At 38.7% G+C, this 21,740-nt stretch overlaps 1 protein-coding gene across 4 annotated transcripts in view; it reads left to right on the top strand.

The window, feature by feature from the left end:
- The window catches only part of ntm (neurotrimin), a 405,658-nt gene that overhangs the window by 364,333 nt on the left and 19,585 nt on the right, over positions 1-21,740 (top strand). For all 4 annotated transcript variants that reach the window (XM_036594355.1, XM_036594354.1, XM_036594353.1 and 1 more), the window contains one exon: positions 14,424-14,549. In XM_036594355.1, the coding sequence (XP_036450248.1) occupies positions 14,424-14,549 (126 nt within the window). The remainder of the gene's footprint in view (positions 1-14,423; positions 14,550-21,740) is intronic.

The raw sequence follows: 21,740 nt of genomic DNA, 5'->3' as shown, positions 1-21,740 counted from the left end.
GTCTCATAGATCGATAGAATATACTGCAGTATGGTAGGAAAATCTGTTTGTTTCTTACACATAGAATTATATTGATTTATTTTTGTTTGCACTAATTCATCAGACTTTTCTAGCAAGTGTCACAGCTGACCCTCTGTCTGTTATGATTAAACCCACCCATGGGGTAAATTCTAACATTGCATTTTCTGTCAGTTGTACATGAAATGCTAGAAACACACTTAAAGTAGCAGAGATCCGTATGGTGCTTGTATAAAAATATGATTATTCCAACTTAAATATTTTAAAAAATGATTTCACAAAACCAAAGTTGTGCCCCAACAGCCAAGTTCATATTGCATTGCTAACATATTGGTTCAAGTTGAAGTTCCATTGCGAGTGAAATACCTTGGATAGGTGAACATTCAGGACTGACAAGTCGGCAAGTTCATTCAGTGTTTTATATGAACTTTGTGTGGATTTATGACAGTATATATCTAGCTAAACTGATTAGCTAGCCTGCTATCTCAGATCTGTGGTGAATAAATGCACTCATTTGCACTCACTCAGCTTTTTCATCTGAATGTCGTTAAGCAGTCCAAACTATAGCCAATCAAATGAGTGTGTATTTGGCTCTTTCCCTTCATTTAAATGTCGTGTCCCATTTTTTCACCAACTACTGTCTTGTTTCAGTCTTTTAAAGAAAAGGGGCTACATGCAAACTTGTAAGGGAGAATTTGTTGTTTTGTGTTTTTATAGCCTAATCACATCCAGATATCTTGAGCAGCGTTTTGTAGTCAGTTCGTTCTACATCCCAACTCATCCCATAAAGCAGGCATTCCTACCTCAAAAGATGTGAGCCAGAGAAATCCATGGGTGTTTAATGGGATGCTTTGTGCCAGGAGTACAGACACCAAGATGTATATTAACCAGAAATAGCCTAAAGCTATAAACAAAGTTTGCTGCATCTAGTTTGTAGGAAAGAACTCAAGAAGGTCAGCTGTAACCACATTTTAGCTTTATTCCCTCTCTGACCTTTTCACTTTTGTTGTCATATTAAAACCCATTATATTGCGGATTTGCACAGCAACAGGGGAGCGCTTAGGACGCTGTTTTGTCTGCATTCCTGTTGAGACAAGGTAGAAAGGTGTCGGCATTAAAAGTGACAGATCTCTGGCCCAGAAACTCGAATTCTCATCTGGTATATAGTTCGGAACACTCTGGAAACTTGACAAGAATGTGTGAAAATTTCTCTTGGCAAAACATCCACACTGTCCTGGTCAGGCAGAGAGAATTTATCTAGCTTCTCACTTCATTTAAATTATGGAGTTAGGATTTTTTTTTTCCAAATCCGACTTTGATTAATGTCAGTGTTAAGCCACATGTCTTTAGAATCATTGAGATATGTTTTATACTTCCAGTCAAGCTGACATCCTGCTTAAAAATCCTCCATGCAAAAGTTTAATGAAAAAGTAAAGCTAAATTGAATTTTAAACATATGATCACCCCCAAATTTAACACAGAAACAACTCAGTTGTCCACTGACGTTTCAATCACTGACCTGCATGCTCAGTAAAGAAAAACAATAACCATGTGCAAAGTAACAGTGTGTTTGGCTGGCCACACGAAAACACTGAAAAGATTTTATTTTTTTTTTAATCTCCAACCTGGAGAGCTTTTTCTAAAACCTTCATTTTCAGTTACTGAAAACACTGTTTTCGTGTTCATGGGAGGCCAAAAACACAGAGAAAGAACTGGAACTCCATAGCAACTTCGTAGCAACACCTTGACAACCACCTGGGATGCCACAGCGATGGTCTAGTAATTACCTTAGCATTTACATGGGATAGCATGGCAATGTCCAAGCAATACTTTAGCAACTACTTCAGATAGCATAGTTAAAAACTAGCAACTACCGAGGATAGCACCGCAGTGGCCTGGCAGCACTTTAGCCACCACTTTGGGTACCTTAGCATGACTGAAATAATGATATAAAACCAATTAAGTCATCAAAAATAAAAACCAGAGCTCTGCAACTATGTTAACTTTTGATGTGTTGTTAGCTGGCTGAGGATGCACAATCAAAATTATATTCATTGACTTTGATTCTTGTTTATCATTGTTAGCAGCGTACTTGATGGAGTGCAATCAGGTGCTGAAGATTTTACAGAATTCTGGCTGTATTTTATAAATGAATGATGTCAGTCATGATGTATTTTATTTTTTTTTAACATTGCATAGATAATGACCATTAAGTCAAAGACAGCACTTGTGACATTAATACAGTAACATTCATTTACCTGCTAGAATCTTTTATAAAGGATTTAAGGAATAACGCAAACATTTCACATTGCTATTGTGTAATTTCTGAGTAGTAAGCTTTCATATAAAATACAGGGTGATTCAAAAAGATTCATCCGATTTCAAAGCGCCATTTTTTTACAGCCATGAGGTGCCTAGGAACCAATCACAATCCAATTGAAAGAGGGGGTCACAGAGTTTCTGACCGTCGCCGGAAGATGGCTCCCTTCAGTCTGCGAGGAGATGGAGACCCCTGAGCAGAAAGTGTTTTGCATTCTCCTCTTAAATAAGAGTGAATCCGTCATAACTGTGCAACGTGATTTTTGTCTGCAGTGAACCTCCAACAGCTCAGAGCGTTCGTCGTTGGTTCCACAACACTGGGTCTCCAAAATCACACTGAAAGAGCCGTGAGTGCAGTGACACCCGCTCAATCGAGTATGGGATGAATTTGACTGTAGCGTTGATGTTGTCCAGACAGCTGGAGGATATTCATAGTGAGAACTTATAAAATCACGAAATAAACTTTATGCTTACTTAAACCATTTACAGTTTACTGCATTGTTCTGTAATGATTTACAAGTGAAATAAATCATTTTGAAATCAGATGAATCTTTTTGAATCACCCTGTATATTAATATAATGAGCTTAAGAGGGTAACATCCACAATCATCAGAAAGCATAAAAAAGGATTTGGGCCACTCTGCTAACATTGTTTTTTGCTCTGTAAACTAACAGTTTGTTAAATCCACGCTCAAACAGAGGAGTGGACTCACAATGAATAACTACCATATGCACTGTTTGTTTTTAAATATCATTCCCTGAAAGCCTCGGATCAGTTATTCAGAACCGTTTCCTAAGGGCTTGTTATGGAGCCCATCTGTTTTTGTCTTTAACTTGTGAATGTAAGTCACCTAGAGGGCAGGATTAGAGTCCGAACCGTGGCAAGGGAAGCCTTTATCCTCCCTCACTAGGAATCATGGGACATCTGCCACAACACCTCCACCCCCACCCCCGCACAATTCACTGAGCTGTGCAGTTGTTGCAGGATGTTTTTGATGATGTCTTTTTCTCGCTTTTTCTTTTGGGAGGAAAAGCATTGAAAAGAGTGAATGTTTTGTGACAGAATGCAGATGAAGTAAATACTCATGGCCTGATTAAAGCCTGTGTATGGTAATCAACTCGTGAAAGAGGTCATCATTTGCATGTCAAATCATCTGACATTTCCACTGGATGAAAACAATATTGCTGCAGCTGCATCAGATATTACAGACTTGTGTGTGTTCGTAATGTGGATATTTAATTGGGTTATGCTGCACAGCAACACAGAAATTGGAAACGTGCTAATACTGGGCAATGAATAGCATAAAAATGTGACTCAGTGTCTCATGCAAAGCCACTTCTGTATCATTTCCTTCCTTTTTAAGTGATGCTAATTATAGCGAGTGTAATGAGCAGGCACGTTATGAAAACAAATCAATTATTGGTTTGTGCTAAGGCCTGAAGAGCCTAGCTTCGCTGTTTTTCTTCTACATATCAATCATGGTAACAGTGTGCTGTTCTCCTTCTGGTTAATTTCCAGGTGATAAATTGGAGACGATGCATTTCGCAAACTCATCCCTTAAGTTAGCACACAGTGATTGGAAGAGGGTATTAAACACACACTTTAATTCTGGAGTCGTCCCTTTTGAGGACAGATTGTCTGCAGTACTGTGTGGGAAAGCACAAACCTTATGAGACGTGTAGCATGTAAAAACGTGCCTATACTCTCTTGCATTGCTTACTATAAAGTACCAAAATGCCTCTGGAAGCATCAGCACATAAGCTTTGCATCGGGAACTTCATGAAATGGATCTCCGTGGCCGAGCAGCTGCACACAAGCCTAAGATCACTATGCGCAATGCTAAGCATCTGCTGGAGTGGTGTAAACCATGCCACCACTGGACTCTTGAGAAGTGGAATTGAGTCCTCTGGAGTGATCAATCATGCTTCAATCAGTCAGATTGATGGAGTCTGGGATTGGCGGATGCCAGGAAATGCTACCTACCCGAATGCATAGTGCCAACAGTAGTTCAGTGGTGGAGGATAGTAGTATAATGGTCTGGGGCTCTTTTTCAGGGTTTGGGATGCCTGTTTTGATATGGGATGTCCAACAAACTCATGTAGATGTTAGTCAGGAGTCCACATATTTGTAGCTATACTGTATTTAAGGATATTTTAGGATGTGGTGTCCAAAGCTGTAGATGAGAGCAGTACTTCTCAGGCTTTTACCCCCTAATTTTTTGGGGGAAAAGCAGCCCCTCTAATTTGACTGGCAGTAAATACAAATTATAAGGTCTTTGAAAATTATCCTTTCAGTCTGCCTCCATCAAAGTGGACGAATGACGCTACCCAGTGACCAGAGGTGTTGTGTTTACGATTAAATTCCCCATAGTTTTCGTATCACAGGCATAAATGCACCATTTAGACACTCTTATTATCACAATAATTATGACATAAAAATCACTTAAGGGAGCAGGTGGTCTTCAGGGAACAGGTGGTGAAGCTGTACCTGTGTTTCAGCAAACCAGGGGAGAAGCCAGCTGGCTGCAGCCAGTGCTAGAGAGCTAGCTGTTAGCTAACTTAACCTTTTTGTTACACGCTAACATTAAATTTCCTTTGCTTTTCGTTATGCTCTGTGTACTGCCTTTTTAATGCAGCATCAACATTCACTACCTTGACTTTCAATGTCACTTGTTGACTTTAACATCATTAACGTTTACCTCATTCATTTATCTGTGATGAAGTGTTTGCCATAGACGTACACATATTGTCTAGCTGGGTTCCACAGTTTTCCATTTTCATTCTGTCTGCAGATGGCGTGAAGCCACCAGTCTCAGCTTATGCTGTCTTTTGCTCTCTGGCAATGTGAAGAAAATCGTAATCTGGTGTTTTTTGTTGTTAGATGTACTAAATGCGATGCAGCAGCTTTTAGGCATGGTGCCACTATTTGCAGTCGGCACTCTGACTGGTTTGTTTTCACCCAAGTGGTGGCGTGGTCGTTCGGATAACAGGTGTCGTATACAGCTAGCACTACTCAATTATCTTAGCCCTGTTTTCCATTTTTTCCAATTGTTGTTAGATTTTATGGATTAGCATTTATTAAGAGAACTCAAAATCTCACTAATTTAGTTTTTGAGTGTGAAAATTTTGCTCGCAGTTTATTTATTTGGCATTTTTCTTTGGTTTATTTTATATTAGATAGATTTAGTAGTGAAGCAGATATGTAATGCCTTCATAGGTTTGAAACACTGTCATCATTTTTTAATAACTATGTGACACTGTACGCCTGCAGTGCATGCACCGTCCTAGCATTTCAGTGGCATTCAGGTGTGGATCTATCACTCTGTTTGAATTGACAGTCACTGTACTGAATTCTCCTCCAGATGAATGCTAAGATGCTGTGATTCTTACATTGTATAATATGGAAGGGACCTTATGGCTTAACGTGCCAGGTAGGCCTTACATCTCCACTCTAGCCAGCAAGAGTTGATCTGGATCCAGTGCAGTGCAGTTTGGATAGGTTGAAGTTGGACAATATGGTATGCTGCAAGTCTACTGGCAGGAAATGTTTGAATGACAGCTGTATGCATCGATGTCACAACTGTCACAGCTGTGCAGAGATGTGATTCATTGGAAGCGCAGACCTGTTTTTAGAACAGTCTTCCCTGCTGGTGTTAGTTCGGTTTCGCGCTTCTGGAGTCCAGGAGATACTATCACCTAGAAGTCGAGAGTAATGGCTGCTGTGAAAAGAGTCGCTGGGTCCTTGTAGACTAATTGGAAACCGGTGCAGCTGTGTGGAACAAGGTTATTAGTTACCGTCGCTGTTTGCTAAGGTGTGTGGTAATTGTGGTTCAAAGAACCTCAAATAAATCTGTTCAATAAATCAGCAACTTAACTACCTAAACACTAACAAGAAACTAAGCCAAGGATGAAGTCCTGGAGGGTCACACAGTGGCACAATTTAGTGATTTTCCTGCTCTAATAAACCTGATTCAACAAATGAAGGCTTGATAATTATCAAAGGAATACAGTCAGGTGTGTTAAAGCTAGGGGAACACTAAACTCCTGACTCTAGCAATAAATAGAACTGCAAAGAACACATGGAAGCAAAATTTACAGACTAAAAGGCGTCGGGTGAAGTTTGATGACTTGCTTTACCATAACTGCAACGTAGATTGCGTGGGCTATGTTATGGCTGTACAGTGAGGATAAAAATGCTAGTAATATATGATATTATATTGCTACACTGTATATTAAAATGCACTGGTGAATCAATAGTGTGAAATGGTTACATTCATCATATCTTCATTCATCAAATCACCCATAGAAACACTCATATGGAGCTGTGATTGCCATTTAAAATACACCAATAACAAATAACTATTGTTCTGTTCGTTCATTCACCAAATTTCATTTTTCTTTATACAGTATGTTTTCTCTGTTAAGCACCCTGATAACTCAGCCTTGTGCAAGCAGGTTCATTGACTCCGGTGTCACCGCTTAATAAATATGTCCTTTTTTTTCCACTCCCTATTTTTATATCAGCTCTTCAAGGCAATTCATCTAATTATTGTAAAAGGGAGAGCGCATATCAGCTTAACATTAAAATCGAGAGGAAAAAGTGTGAAGTCAATTTTCTCAGCAAATTATCGGCCTAATTAAAAATTGGCGTGCCGGCAATTCAGAAAAAATAAGTAAATAAGTTAGTGAATGCAAAATTGGCCTCACGCCTGCCATGGTTGGTGACCTCTGCACTACATTTTTGAACTGCACTATAAAACTACCTTTAAGATGTTCTTTTTTTCATTAATTAGCAGTACAACATGTATTTTATTTTATCACATCACGTTTTATATTTCTCAGAGAACATTCTCTTTTTGCAGGTCAGGGACATGAAGAAAAATGCACCCTTTTGTGTTCAGATCATTAAATGTTTTTTCTTTAAAAAAATATATGCCTTTAACTGTGTGATAAGCACAAATAAATTGGTTATCCTGTCTTCGGATTCCCATAACAAGGTTCTTCTTAATGAATAATTAGGGAACCTGAGATACAATACTGTCACAATATCAGAATCATTACACAATTCTGCTGTATTTTTTTTTTGTAGATTTGTAATGTATAATTATTGCAATAACACATTGCATTAAATTGTAATCTATTGCTTTTGACTGCAAATTATGCCTCCAAAAACGGTGTATTTTAGTAAAGCTTGCAGTCATTAAAATTTACACTTTGTAAATCTCACTTTAATATATTTCAATGAAGCAAAACAGAATTCTAAAGGAGATAAAGCATCAGCGCATTACATCTTACATTTACATATTTAGCAGAAAATCCTGTCCGGAGTGATTTAATACATTTAATGCTGGGAGTCTTGCCCAAAGACTCTCCAGCGACATTCAGTGTGATCAGATTTTGTAACTGGAAGAAGAGTACGACTCGCATTTGCTACGTCAGTTGATGCGTCTCTCGCAGTGTTTGTGTCAAACTTGTCCTGAAGGCCACGTTTATGTAACTATAAGGATTTCTACAAACATTTAGATAGCATTAATTGCAAACGCAACTTCTAAACAAAGAAGACAAGAAAATAAGCTACACAGCTGCTTACGTCAGCTATGATGCCACAGTTGATTAAGACAGCGCTTCATTGCTTTTGAGGATGCATCAACACGTGTGGTCAGATGCATTCTTGGCCACCTCCCAAGATGTACATTGTTCACACCTATACTTAGATTTTGGTAGAGATGTGCCTGAGTACGCAAATACTCTGTTAACCATTCGAGGTGCCAGTATTTGAATACTGAAAGTACCATTTGGGTTTTTGTTCCATTTCATCACAGTAAGCTGGAGAGAATTTACAGGCTACAGGACTGTTCCGCTCGTGTTTGTTAGTATGTAAAGTTCTACTTCGAAACACAAGTGCCTTAACTTGGGCACTTTGCCAAGGACGCATTGTTAAGAACATGATTGAGAAGGCAGAGATAACACTGTTTTATTGCTAGGCTTACTACTCTATTTGACGTTAACTAGGTCCAGAAACAGTGGAAATATATTTCTGAAAAACGAGCATGTTGGGACATCTTCCACTGAGGAGAAAATAGCTAATTTAAGTCCTCATCAGCATTGAGCATTGCACCAGTGGGCTATATAGTTTAAGCCCATCTGAAGAGGCAGCCTCGTGACTCATCCAACACAAAAACTACCAATTAACAACAAATCAGCTTTTTTTGGAATAAGGAAACATTTTGTCTATTATCAGATTTCTAAATTTCTGTGCTACTTTTTTTTTGCCTCTTAGCTATTAACTAAAACAGTAAGCCTTCAGCCATATGTTAATTTTGGCCCTGACACTCCCTTTTTTTTTTTTTTCTTGAGGTTAACCAGATTTGTTCATTAACTCTTATGGATACTAATGGATGCACATCCCTTGATTTTAATGTGCCTGATTTACACCTGTACTTGGATTTTGATATGCTGTTAGTGGTTAATAATAGTAATAAAAATAATAATAATGCACATTGAAAGTATTTAAATAATAAAGATAATTAAATAATAAAATATCAGTACTTGAGCCTCTGTGTACCAACAATATCACAATACTATGTTCTATTATATTTATTTTTCTGTCATCTCTATTATCCTCTGAAGTTAAATTGTTGTACCACATTTTCTCTTCTTCTTTGTCCCCGGCCATGGGCTGCAACAAAGGCCCCAACTTAATAATATGGTAAAACCAGGGATCATTCATAAGGCTGTTTTTCATTAGGGAAAATCTGTGTTCACAAGCCGATGAGTTGTTGTTATTGCCCAGCAACACAAAACTGAACTGAAATATGAGGAATGATTTCAATTTAATAGGACTTCCCATTGGCTTACGCTCTCTTAGAAGAGATAAAATCCGTCATCAGAAGTGAAGGGATGGTACTATTCTGTTAAAGGCCAATTTAACGTGGTTTCCCCCACATGGAGGTAAACGCACACACACACACCCACACACACACACACACAGACTCCAGCCACATCTCTCTATTGACTGCGTGACAGACTGTGCAATAAAAGGCAGAGTCACTCACAATAAGCACTTTATTGGCTTTGGAAATGGTTTTGGCTTGTATTCCAGCTAGCCGTATCTGAAAAATGCTTCGCAAAGATACAAGGAGATTGCTTTGCCACAAAACTCATAAAGGTTGTGGTCGAATCTGTTGCTGTGACTTGCCATACATACAGGCAATGGTCCAGTTCTGCCAGGTTCTCCCATCATTATCATTAGCTTCATTACTATAAATTCTTTAAGTATATTCTAGATTGATTATTGATATCGTCATTTGTCAAACGAAACAGTACAAATCTTTTCTGTAAAGCATTGTTGCATATACACTGATCAGGCATAACATTATGACCACATTCTTGTTTCTACGCTCATTGTCCATTTTATCAGCTCCACTTACTATATAGGTGCACTTTGTAGTTCTACAGTTACAGACTGTAGTCCATCTGTTTCTCTGCATACTTTGTTAGCCCCCATTTTACCGTGTTCTTTAGTGGTCAGGACCCCCATGGACCTCCACAGAGCAGGTACTGTTTCGGTGGTGGATCATTCTCAGCACTGCAGTAACACTGACTGGTGGTGTGTTAGTGTGTGTTGTGCTGGTCTGAGTGGATCAGACACAGCAGTGCTGCTAGAGTTTTTAAACACCTCAGTGTCACTGCTGGACTGAGAATAGTCCACCAACCAAAAATATCCAGTCAACAGCGTCCTGTGGGCAGCGTCCTGTGGGCAGCGTCCTGTGGGCAGCGTCCTGTGGGCAGCGTCCTGTGACCACTGATGAAGGACTAGAGGATGACCAACACAAACTGTGCAGCAGAAGATGAGCTATCGTCTCTGACTTTACATCTACAAGGTGGACTGACAAGGTGGGAGTGTCTAATAGAGTGGACAGTGAGTGGACACAGTGTTTAAAAACTCCAGCAGCACTGCTGTGTCTGATCCACTCGTACCAGCACAACACGCCACCAACACGTCAGTGTTACTGCAGTGCTGAGAATGATCCACCACCCAAATAGTACCTGCTCTGCAAGGGTCCATGGGGGTCCTGACCACTGAAGAACAGGGTAAAAGGGGGCTAACAAAGTAAGCAGAGAAACAGATGGACTACAGTCTGTAACTGTAGAACTACAAAGTGCCCCTATATAGTAAGTGGAGCTGATAAAATGGACAATGAGCGTAGAAACAAAGATATAATGTTATGCCTGATCGGTGTATTTTAGTGCAATTCAATAGAACAGGTAGCAGTCAGTAAACACTGCAGCAGTCAAAATGATCTTAACACTTCACTGTTTCCCTTACTTTATTCATGCCTTGAAAATATTTCTTTCTTTAAATGCTTTGGAACTAAAGTAAAAAAAGCCTTGGAGAGATTACTGCTTTGAGATTTTGAAGGTATTATTTACTTTCATGGGCTTAAAGAACCATCTTAGACTGTTGTGTCACAAAGTGCACTGAATATATTTTTCAATTTAGGATTATGAGTTGAAAAGAAGGAAAGTTTAGATTTAGTTTAGATTTAATGGCTGTCCCATCGCTGAATGAGTAAGTCCATAAACCACGGCTGCAAACAAAACAGTTGCAAAACGCTGCCAAATACTGCTCTCTCACCTCAAACCTCTCACTCTTACACTTGGGAAGTGGAATTAAGCTGACATTAGATGAATTATTTATTGTTGTCTGTCTCTGGAGGAGGCTGAAACAGGATAAAACAGTAGTATTACACTGTGCTGATACCCTCTCAGACAGCGATGGCAACCTTTGTTAAGATTTCAGCTTTGAAATGCAAATCAAGCCACTTGACACCATGCATATGTCATAATAACATCTAAATTCAACAGCGGCAAATAGTGGGTTAGTGACATTTTTATTATTCTATATTTTCATCACTTCTGAACGAGGTCTTCTCCCTATCACATTTACTGGCTGAATCACTTTGATAATTACTTTAATGGGGAAAAGCAACGTGTTCCCTTACAAGCATCTTGCAATTCAAAGAAGAAATCTCACTTTTTCACCTCTAAAGTAAGAATACCGATAATAAATATTCACAGCCTAACGCATTCCAAGAATTAATATTCAACAAAAGTGATTCCATCTCACTTCACATTTTCATTTCCAGTGTGGGATTTGGTTAATGGCCTCCAAAGGATCTTCATCCCTCTGTCCAGTACACTTGCCAGCCATCAAGGGGGTATGAATGCAGAGTTCTCTCAGAGAACAGTAGACTAAAGTGAATTGGCCTTTAACACTCGTTGAATGCCTGCATAATATTTGCCATAGTTTAATAGAGAAGAAGACATCGAGTGATGGGGCTGTGGTCAACCACCCAAAAGAACACAATCATTCTTCTGCCAAAGGCAAAAGCCAACTTTTATTAAAAATATATATTATTAATAATAATAATTTCCTAGGTTTCCTTGATGTAATAATAATAATATATATATATATATATTTTTTTTAGCTTTGACATTTTGTATGAAGCTCAGAGTGCCTACAGTATGTGCAAGTACAAACACAGAACAAGAATACCTAGAACAAATCTGAAGTAAATAGAACACATTTTAAAAGAAATGTAAAGTTATTTAATTTTCCTTAGAAATGAAAAAAAATAAAAAAAAATATTTCTGAGGAGATTTGATGAAAGACTTGTGTAAGGAAGGGGAAAGGGAAATGAAAATAAGTGAAAAATCATGAGATTCATTATCAGATAGACAGTACCTAAAGCTGTCTCTGTCCATCCTGTGAGAAGACTCAACATTATAGATCTGAAAAGATGCGTAGCTGTCAAGCAGCCATTACTGAGACAAGGAAATAGACAAAACAGAAGAAAATTTGCGAATCAAACAAAGAAGCTGCTGATGTTCTCAGAACAATGGACTGACCATGCCAGAGTCCAGACCTCAACACTACCGAATGTGTTTGGGATTACTTGGAATGTGAGAAGAAGAAAATGCATCCAACTTCTAAGACTTAAATCTGGAGATGTGCAAAATCCCCACGCAGAGTCTCCTGGGAAGAATAGAGGCTATAATAAAGGCAAACAGTGCACACAGACACGATACTGAAAACACTGATATTATATTTATTTGTTGGGGATTATGTGTCATTTTTAATATTTGTTTTCTGTTTTTTCCTGATGCTGAAAAATGAAAAGACTTGCACTGAATGGCTGTTTAGTCTGGAATGTAAATAAATGTTAAGTGATCTCTGACTTTTGTGTATTAGTATAGTATATTGAGATGTAAAAATAAAGCAGTAAGATAGTAGAATATGGTAGAGTACCATAAGATAACTAAAGTGAAAAAAATAAAAACAGAAAAGCAACTAAAGAAAAGATACAATAATAAGAGCTAATGAAATGCTAAAATAAGTGCATTTTGAGCTTTTTTGTGATACGGTTATGGAGTTTTGATGAATCTTTGTTGAAGTTTTCATGAATCTTAAGCCTAAAGTAGTTCTGTTCAGCAGTTTCTCACATGCAACGTGTGAAAGTGATGAAAGTAATAATGCAGTACTGAGACATGACAGTGCATTGTTACTTATTGTATAACTAATATATAACTGCTTCATGGAAACTCTAAACACACTTGAACCAATCACAGCATGCTGCCCTAAGTGCATGATACATGAAGTAGGTCATCATTTCCTGTGCCATACAGTGAAAAGAGAATGGACACATGCTTGGTATTATTATTCCCCAGCGGGGGTCTAAATAAAGTATGTGAAGCATCTGTATTTTCGCTGAGTTGTCCACTTCACAGTGCTCTGTAAGACCCTTCACAAATGCCTGCATTGTACCTTACACAGCAGTCTCTTTCAAAGCGTGTTCAAAGTGCAAAGGCAATCAATAAATCAGGCAGCTGAAATGTGTCTCGTTTGCATTTCCCTCATGCTGAATAAAAACCTATTATACACTGGATTTTTTTGGGTGGGTTATATTCTGTTTTTGAGATTTTGTTATGGGCTTTTAAAAGCATAGGTCCTTGAAAGCTCACTTCATAGTTGCTGTGTAAACCATCTCAATGGGCAGCACTTTCCCATGATTTTGAAAGGGCCTTGCTGTCACTGCAGCTGCCGGGAAAAGACCAGAGTGATCTCTGGCCTTTCAGTGTGCACTGGACCTGTCAGTCAGCATCATGGCCCACAGCTGACCAAGATTCTGTGGTTGAGTGTGCATGAGTACTTAGGAGCTGCTATATTTCCATTTCAGCCCTGAGTTATTATTAACCATTCTATACTGCTAATTTCATTGCCATGGTGAAAACACACCAGGGGCACAGTTTGTCACAGCATTAGTGAAAACATATCTTTGGGGTACAAACTTGGGGGGGAAAAGGGAGGTAGGAAAAATTATCATTTAAAGAAGAAGAAAAAGTGTATTCATACTTAATTCATAATTGGCGGCTCGAGGCAGAAGAGACTGGCAGGCTGAGAGAGTCTTGCATCATCTCAGAGCGTCGCTCGCAGTCCTCCTTCCACTTTTTTAATTATTTATTTTATTTATTTATTTTCTGAGTCATTTTTAGGTCAAGGACTTAATGGCTGTATTAGGGTGCACTTGCTTGCTGCCATGCCTTCAGATTCTGTGTTGGTGTCTCGTTTGTCCGGGTTGTTCACCCAAGCATTTCTGTAGCGAGCTCTGGGCAGACCGAGCAGCAGTGGAGGTGAAGGAAAGGCTTTGGTTTCAGCCAAGGTTTGGAACAGTGTGCGAGATTGTGGCTTTGAGGTGCTGACATGCTGATGTGTATTTCATGTCTTAGACATTTGATTTTCACTCTGGTGCTCTGCAGGCATCTCCGTTCTGTCTGAATTGTTAGATGAATGACTTTCTTGCTGAAAAATGTCAGATTCCAGGCTCTGTGGAATGGACCACTGAACGCTCATGCTGTTCTCACAGCAGCTATGTATACTAGAGTGAAATAAGTCATCACTGATGCTTGTGTTCTACTTTAAGAGACATCTTTAAGTGTTGCTCAGTAATGGTGTCTCTATTGGTTTGGTTCAGTTCATCCTTGTGTGTTTCACACTGAACAAAATAACTCTCTTTCTTTTCCAGTTCCTCCAAAAATCGTCAACTTCTCGAAAGACCTGGTGGTGAATGAAGGCGCCAATGTCACGCTGATGTGCTTGGCCAGCGGCAAACCAGAACCTGCAATCAGCTGGAAAATGCTCTCCCCATCTGGTAAGAGACAGCCTGCTTCATTTTTTTTTATCTCATATGACATTTTCTGATATTTTAATGAAAATTACAGTTCGGTTCCACCTGAGGCCCAGGTAATACAATGGGTCATACATATGCGTGAACTGAGAATATTGAAATTGTGTTGTGAGAGAAAATGTAAAAATGTGTTCTTATCTCTGAAATGACCTACGACTTCTTCATAATTACACCATATAATGCTCCACCTCAATTGTCTATTAAGCACAAGTTATATATCTTCATTTTATGTCTGAGAATATCTATGATATTATAGTGTATGGTGAGATTAATAAATATTCCAAATTACACGTCATATTCAAATAAGGGAACAAATTGGGTTGCTTTGTTCAGTGAGGTGAGTTTGTGTGTGTATGTGTAGACAAACTGGGTGGTACATTCTGCTTATCAGCCTGTGCCATAGAGAAATCGGCTCCATTTGAGCCTGCCTGTTCCTCTATTGCCCCCCTGTGCTGCTTCACTTTTTCTGGGGGAAAATGCATTTTAATGTGCAGTGATTCATGTGCTTCTATTGTGCAATAGCCTCCATCTCTCTCCCTTTGTGTCAGTACAAGAATCTGGTAATTGAAATGTTAATATGACATGGATGTGACTGTGCCTTTTTTTTAGGAGAGATGTGAAAAAGAGCTTTGATGGGTTCTATTAAAATACAGTACAGGTGTCTGGCAGGGCCTTTTACAGCTTTCGTTAATAAAGATCAACTGTCACAGTTGAACTGGAGAAAAAAATCATTTTCATACTGCAGTCAAAAATGAAAAGTATGCATAGGATATCGGAAAGAGCCATGCCTGCAGACATACTGGAGCAATTTTATACACAGCTGTTTGATACATATTAGGGCTAGGCAGATATATTTTTGGGCCAATAACATGATGTTCCAGATTTTTTTGTATCGACAAAATCCTTTTGCCACTCTCTGTTGGCAAATTTGCAGGTGCATTCAGGTGTTGGCAATACAGCCTGAACTGTTAACCTCGAGCAAAACACCAACATGGTTAAAACAACAAAAGCAATGTAAAAGGGTGTCAACCTTATAAACATTTAGCAGTAGGATTAGTTTATAACAAAAAAAAACTAAGTGAAAAGGATAAGAAATATAAGAGCTAATTAACAGAAACCAACAAAACTGCTAAACTGGTAATATTCAAGAGTTCTTTGAGATCTTTGAGTTTAAGAAATATGACTGGTAGTCATATTTGGTAGTCAGTTGACAATTCACAGTTGAAAACTGACAATTATATCAGTAAATCTGTTTTGCTAAAGCTATTGGAGTGGTAGTATCAATATAACCACTATTACTGGTTATCACACTCCTCAATACAGAATCTTTCCAGATCCTCAGCAGGTTTTCAGTGGGGTTTAGGTCAGGGAACTAAGATGACCCTGTCAAAACCTTGATTCTCTGGTTATTGAACCATTTTTATGTGGATTTGGAACAATAACCCAGTTTTAGTTTTTGGCAGATGCAGCCATTTAGACTTCATTTAAAGTCTCCTGGTACTTGCTGGAGTCTGATTTTATGTGTCCTAACAAGGTTGCCAGGGCCTTTAGAGGAAAAGCAGCTCCAAAAACCTCACAGATATTCTATCATACTTAACATTGGGCATGAGTTTTCTTTATAAGCATCTTTACACCAAACCCACCTTGAGCGTTTGCCAAAATCTGTCCATAGAACCCGGTCCTAGTCCAGTCAAGTTTCAGTAACATTTAGTGAACTCCAGGCGCTTACAGTGGTGGCTAGATGAAAGAAAATCTTTCTTCTGGCCTTCTAAATACGTTGTTGGCATTGCATTTCTCTTCTGATTGTACTTTTGTGGACCTTGTGACCCCACAGTGCTACCATCTTCTGAAGATCATTGATTTTCTATTCTAGGCTGGTTCCCTACATCTCAGGTTGTTTAAAACTTCTTAATTACTGCCCTTACAGTAGATATGGGTGTATTTAGGCATGTACCTATTTTTATAGCAGTTACCTGATTTGTGAAGGTCAGCACACTTTTGTCTCATTTTATTTGCATATTGTCTTATCGTTCCCAGATTGTTGAAGGACTAAAGAATTTGGCCTCAGTAGCACCTTATATGTATGCTCTAGGGAAACAGAAAGCCATGGATGACCACTTAAGAGTTCATGAACACTGAGGTGGCCTTAAAATATTAATGGCAACATGCTTCTGTTATATTTTGTTTATAAGAATACTTGGGAGTGCAAATAAGAATAATAGTAAATGGATGGATTTGTTAAAAATATTGATTTTTATTAAAGACTGACCTTCACCTCAGTTTAATGTTTTTCCCTCATAGTTTCAGTGTAAGATAATTAACTGCAAAGACAATTTTTTCATGACCTTTTTCCACCCATCTTTACCAAGACTTGCAATAATTATGGCGCTGACTGTATCTGCAATGTGAATGGTTTCCTGGTGTGCAGAAGCGTCTCATTTTTCATTGATACTGTGAATATTTGTTCAAAATGTTCAACTCCTTGACTGCGCTGACAGCAGCAGGGCCTACATAGCATATATTAGCATAATACAGTTCCAAAGGATCGGTTTTGCACTTCAGTGGCTTACAGATTTGTTTTATTCTTCCATACGTGTTCTTCAAATGTGAGGATCTTGATCAGGAGGGAGTCGAGCAAGAGCAGACAAAATGAAACGTTCCACACTCTGCTCTGAGTAGATGCTGTAGAACTGCTGCCGAACCTCAGTGTTAGCTGCGTTTGTAAGCTTTTAAGACTTAGCAGGATGTTGATTTCAAGGAAATCCATAACATGTTGTGTTTAATGTTTTTGAGTCGTTATTTTGTCTTCAAATGATATGAAGTAACATGAAGCTTTATTTGCTGTTGCATTAATATTAGTGTTTGTCTTGTTACAGTGTGCCTGTCAGTCATACCTGGCTGTGTAGGCTCTGCAGCTTAAAGATGTGAATCATAATGCTTACACAACAGCATGTCTCCGCTGACGGACACTTTTCTGAATAATCCCAGATGTCTAGTTTGAACTCCCACGCTGCATCTGCAGCCTAGCGCCGCTCGAGCTCGAGATTTCCGATTGCAATCTTACCGAGTGCTAAGCCCTTATCTAAATCTGAATCTAGGGAGCATGGCAAGGCTATTCTGTGTTACATTCTCATTGCCGAAAGACACTGATGAGATTTAGTTTCTGAGTAGCCGTGATCGAATGGCCTACAACTTTAGGATATCACCTTTACATCAAGATAATTCCCTGCTGTGATACCAGTTATAATTGGGGCGGTGAGGAGTCGCGGCCTGCCGCAGGCGGGGAGCGTCATGGAGAGGGTTTTGGGCCTCACGCTGCCGTGCCAGAGAGTACATGGGAAGTTAATTGCAAAAACTAAGAGTTTAATGTGGAAGACAGTCAGCCCTGCAAAAGCTTAGTGTAATAACACTCTTTTTTTGCTGAAAGCTAAGACTTGTAATATTACACAGAGTCTTGTGCTTCTTTGCTTGGTAAGTGGGAGAATAAAGGCTGTTTGGAGGATCCTTCTGTGCCTTCCAAGGGCGATGATTTATGTAGGGACTCACAAGATAGATAAAGATAATATTCTCTCCTGTTCTACAAACTTTCCTCTCACACTCGTATATTGTGGTCCAATAATTAGTTCGAAAGGAGAGATTAGGCTTTGCAGAATAAGCAATATTGGTCTTATTGCCTTCCGGGCAAGGCTGTCCACTTATCTGATGGTCCAGTTTACTTACTGTCTATTACATTACTGAAGTTACATGAGCCTGCTGCAGTAGTCAAAAAGTGGTCAAAAGTAGAGATAACAGAGTCCCTTGATGTTAAAATTATGAGCGAGTGTGTATGACATGAAGTAACAGGCCTAGGTTAAGAGATTTTATCTGTTAGAAAGGCTCTTTATAGGATCATTTCTTTTGTAAACACACGTCATAGAGTGTTAAGTCTATTCAGTAGCACCCCTTGAAACTAAAGGGGTTGTTTTTTCTCTGTTTTATAGTGCTTCATATGATCAAAATGCACTCTTTGGCAGGTAAACATGATTGTTTACCCTCTTAACAATCTCCAGCTGGGAGTTTCTTGTTTAAATCCACAGAGCTGATTCTGTTTATTTCTCCAATAAAAACCAACAAACGGCGAGATGTCGGGCTGAACGCATGAGGGCATTTTTGATGTGTGCAGGGAAGAAGGGGATTAAATGGGTTATTTTGTAGTTTTATAGTGTTGCTTAGCTGGTAGGTATGGAACAAGGTCAATACTAATAATACTAATTGACGAACTGTTACTAATTTATCATTGCCTGTGTTTAATTTACTTGCATAAACATTGTTTTTAATGATGCCATGTCTGCAAGGCTCGGGTGCTAAAGCACTATTACATTAGTTAGTATTAGAGTTTAGGTTCATTTAGATGGAGGCATAGCACTGCAGGGTTTTATGGAGCCCTGATTGTGTTAATCTAGTCTATAGCTGTTTGGGTATAATGAGACTTCAGTGCAGTTGCCGTGTTTGTGAGTTTAGCAGCTCATTTCAGAGGCCAAATGATCCCTGTAGCAGGAATGCTATAATCTACCCATATAGTTCTCCTCTACTGAGCTCTCCCCCGCCCCCATCTCTCTCTTCTTCTGCTCAGGGTCTTTGGGGTGACTTCCATTATTTATATATATTTCTACTTTTTTTTTGACTAGATGACAAAAATAATAAAGTGTGAAATAAATATATATCCACAGGGTGGAGGGGATTGATGATATTGTGGCCTTGTCTGTATGCTGGACAGTAGTCACCCAGCATGACTCACCTCTTGATAGGTCCACAGCTTCAGGGATTTTAACTGGATCAGATGAACATACTCACACATGTTACTATGTACATGCATTCATTTGTTATTCTACAATGTAAATAAGGCACAGTGCAACAGAATGAGAGTGTGAATTCTGTATTATTGTCGTTTGTAACTGGCATGCTTCTTTTCCTAATGTCTGGTGTGGGGTTTATTTATTTGTTTATTTATTTATTGTCTGTTGCTTGTTGCTGCGTCGTTAGTTCATGCACAGCAGAGCTAACAAAAGGTCTAGAGCTGATTATAGATGTGACATTTTCATCTGGAGTCTCTTGTTCTTCTCTGTCAACATTAGGCCTAAGGATCTTCAGCGACAGTAAAGCAGGCCATTATGAGGGTGAAAAAAAATCAATTAGAGGCGGTGCCGAAACAGTGGATGTCTCAAAATCAACTGTTCGGTACACTGCTAAGAAACCAAAATGCAATAGCAAATAAACTGACAGATCATGGAAGACCACACTAGTGGATGTTACAGAAATACTTATATTCACACAGAAAAACTATCGAGCAAACCAAGAGCACCATCCAGGATGTAGTCATAAGAAAAATAATCTGTTTATGATCCATAACATCTGCTTGTAATCTGTAAACATGGTGGAGGTAGTGTCATGGCTTGGATATGTATGTCTGCCAGCGGTACTGGCTCACTGATAGAAATGGTTAATGGCAACAGCAGGGTGAATTTAAAGGTGTACAGAAGCATCTTAACTGCTCAGAAGCAACTAAACACCACCAAAATGGAAGTGGATGGCCCCTCTTATTACAACAGAAAGCATTGCTGAGCAGGTCCAAAAACCGGAATATTAAATGGCCAAGTCAAGTATCTTGACTAGAACTTCATTGAGCATGCATTTAACTTACTGAAGACTAAAAGCAAAAAGCCCCCAAAGTGCCTGGTGGCGTGCATACAGCACCGACTTCAGATACATATTTACAAGGATTTGCAACTAAGTACTGAACATGACAATTACAAAGGTGCCATATCCTAATTTTGTGCAGTAAGTACAGTTACGACTTTTGTGTGGGTTTATGTGTAAAAACCATCATAATACCTTTTACCTGACCATTTTGCAACCTATTTATTCCTTAGAATTAAACAGTCTGTTTTTATTACTATGCATTTAAGACTGTCCTGTTTTGTGCCTTGTTCAAAAAGTAATTCAGGCTAAAACACTCCTTATAATTTCTGCCTGTATGGGCGAAACTGGCTGAAAAGGCAGATTTTTGTAAATGAATTCAAAATGAGCTGTTTTTGCAGCTTGGTTTGAATATCTGGCCCATTTGGACTGGGGAGTAAATGTTACGTTTTGAAACTTTAATAAAGTTTCTGTACTACATTAAACTTATAAGGGCTCTGTAAGATTATTGTTGTTACTTCCATCCCCTTATACAGAGGGACAGAGTACAAAAATGAATGTGATCCCTATATGGCTCACTCAGTGTAGAATTAAATCTGATATTCCACACCTCGTTGTCATTTTTTTATTTCATATCTAGCATGCAGGAGTACAGAGCTAACACAAAATTGCATACCTGTCCAATTACGTCCAGACACTTTATTACATTCAACACATGCCAGAATGCCTTCAAGGTATAATGACTGAGCTGATCTGTACGAGTCTTGTAAACGCATACGTGTACATACCGATATAAACACAAATATACACAATATCACCTCAGACGGCTGCAGTTTTACGCATTAGTAACAGCTGTGGTTTTCACTTCTTATTTTAAGTTCAAACAAAAGACTTGCATATTTGATGGTACAAATCAAAGTGAGCCTGTCAAACGGAATTATCTTTGCTGACAAATGTCTCCGCAGAACAATGGCAGCATCATATTCAAAGTAATAGATATCTACAGGGCATATGTTTGCCTCATCCTGTCTGTGTTTCTTGTTCTGTAGATGAATAATACATCAAAGCTTGCTATGCACTATTTAAAGACTCCATTTTTGTGTCAGGTCGTCACGTCATTAATATTCTGACAGCAGTTTAATGTATAATAATAAATGGTTTGAAATGTATACACAGTGATAAAACGACTGCACAGCCTAATACTGTTTCAAATACATTAAAGACTTCAATTTTGTGATGCCATGATGAGCTTCATTTTCTGTTGACATTCTCTAAATGTGGAAATATAATGGACATATAATGAATAGTTCATACTAGGATGGTTTATTATTGATACTGTGATAAATTACAATATGGTACAATCTGAGTATTTCACGACTACTGTCAGTGCTTTTAGAACACTGAGCAAATGCATGTATCATAAAGACAGAGTGGTTGTAAACAACAGCATCCAGTGTTTAGGACCTACTTGGCACCAAA

The sequence above is a fragment of the Colossoma macropomum genome, unplaced genomic scaffold (genome assembly GCF_904425465.1).
Source record: "Colossoma macropomum unplaced genomic scaffold, Colossoma_macropomum, whole genome shotgun sequence".
Taxonomy (NCBI): Eukaryota; Metazoa; Chordata; class Actinopteri; order Characiformes; family Serrasalmidae; genus Colossoma; species Colossoma macropomum.
Note: the sequence above shows the minus strand (reverse complement) of the source record. Positions and strands in the feature narration are given on the sequence as shown.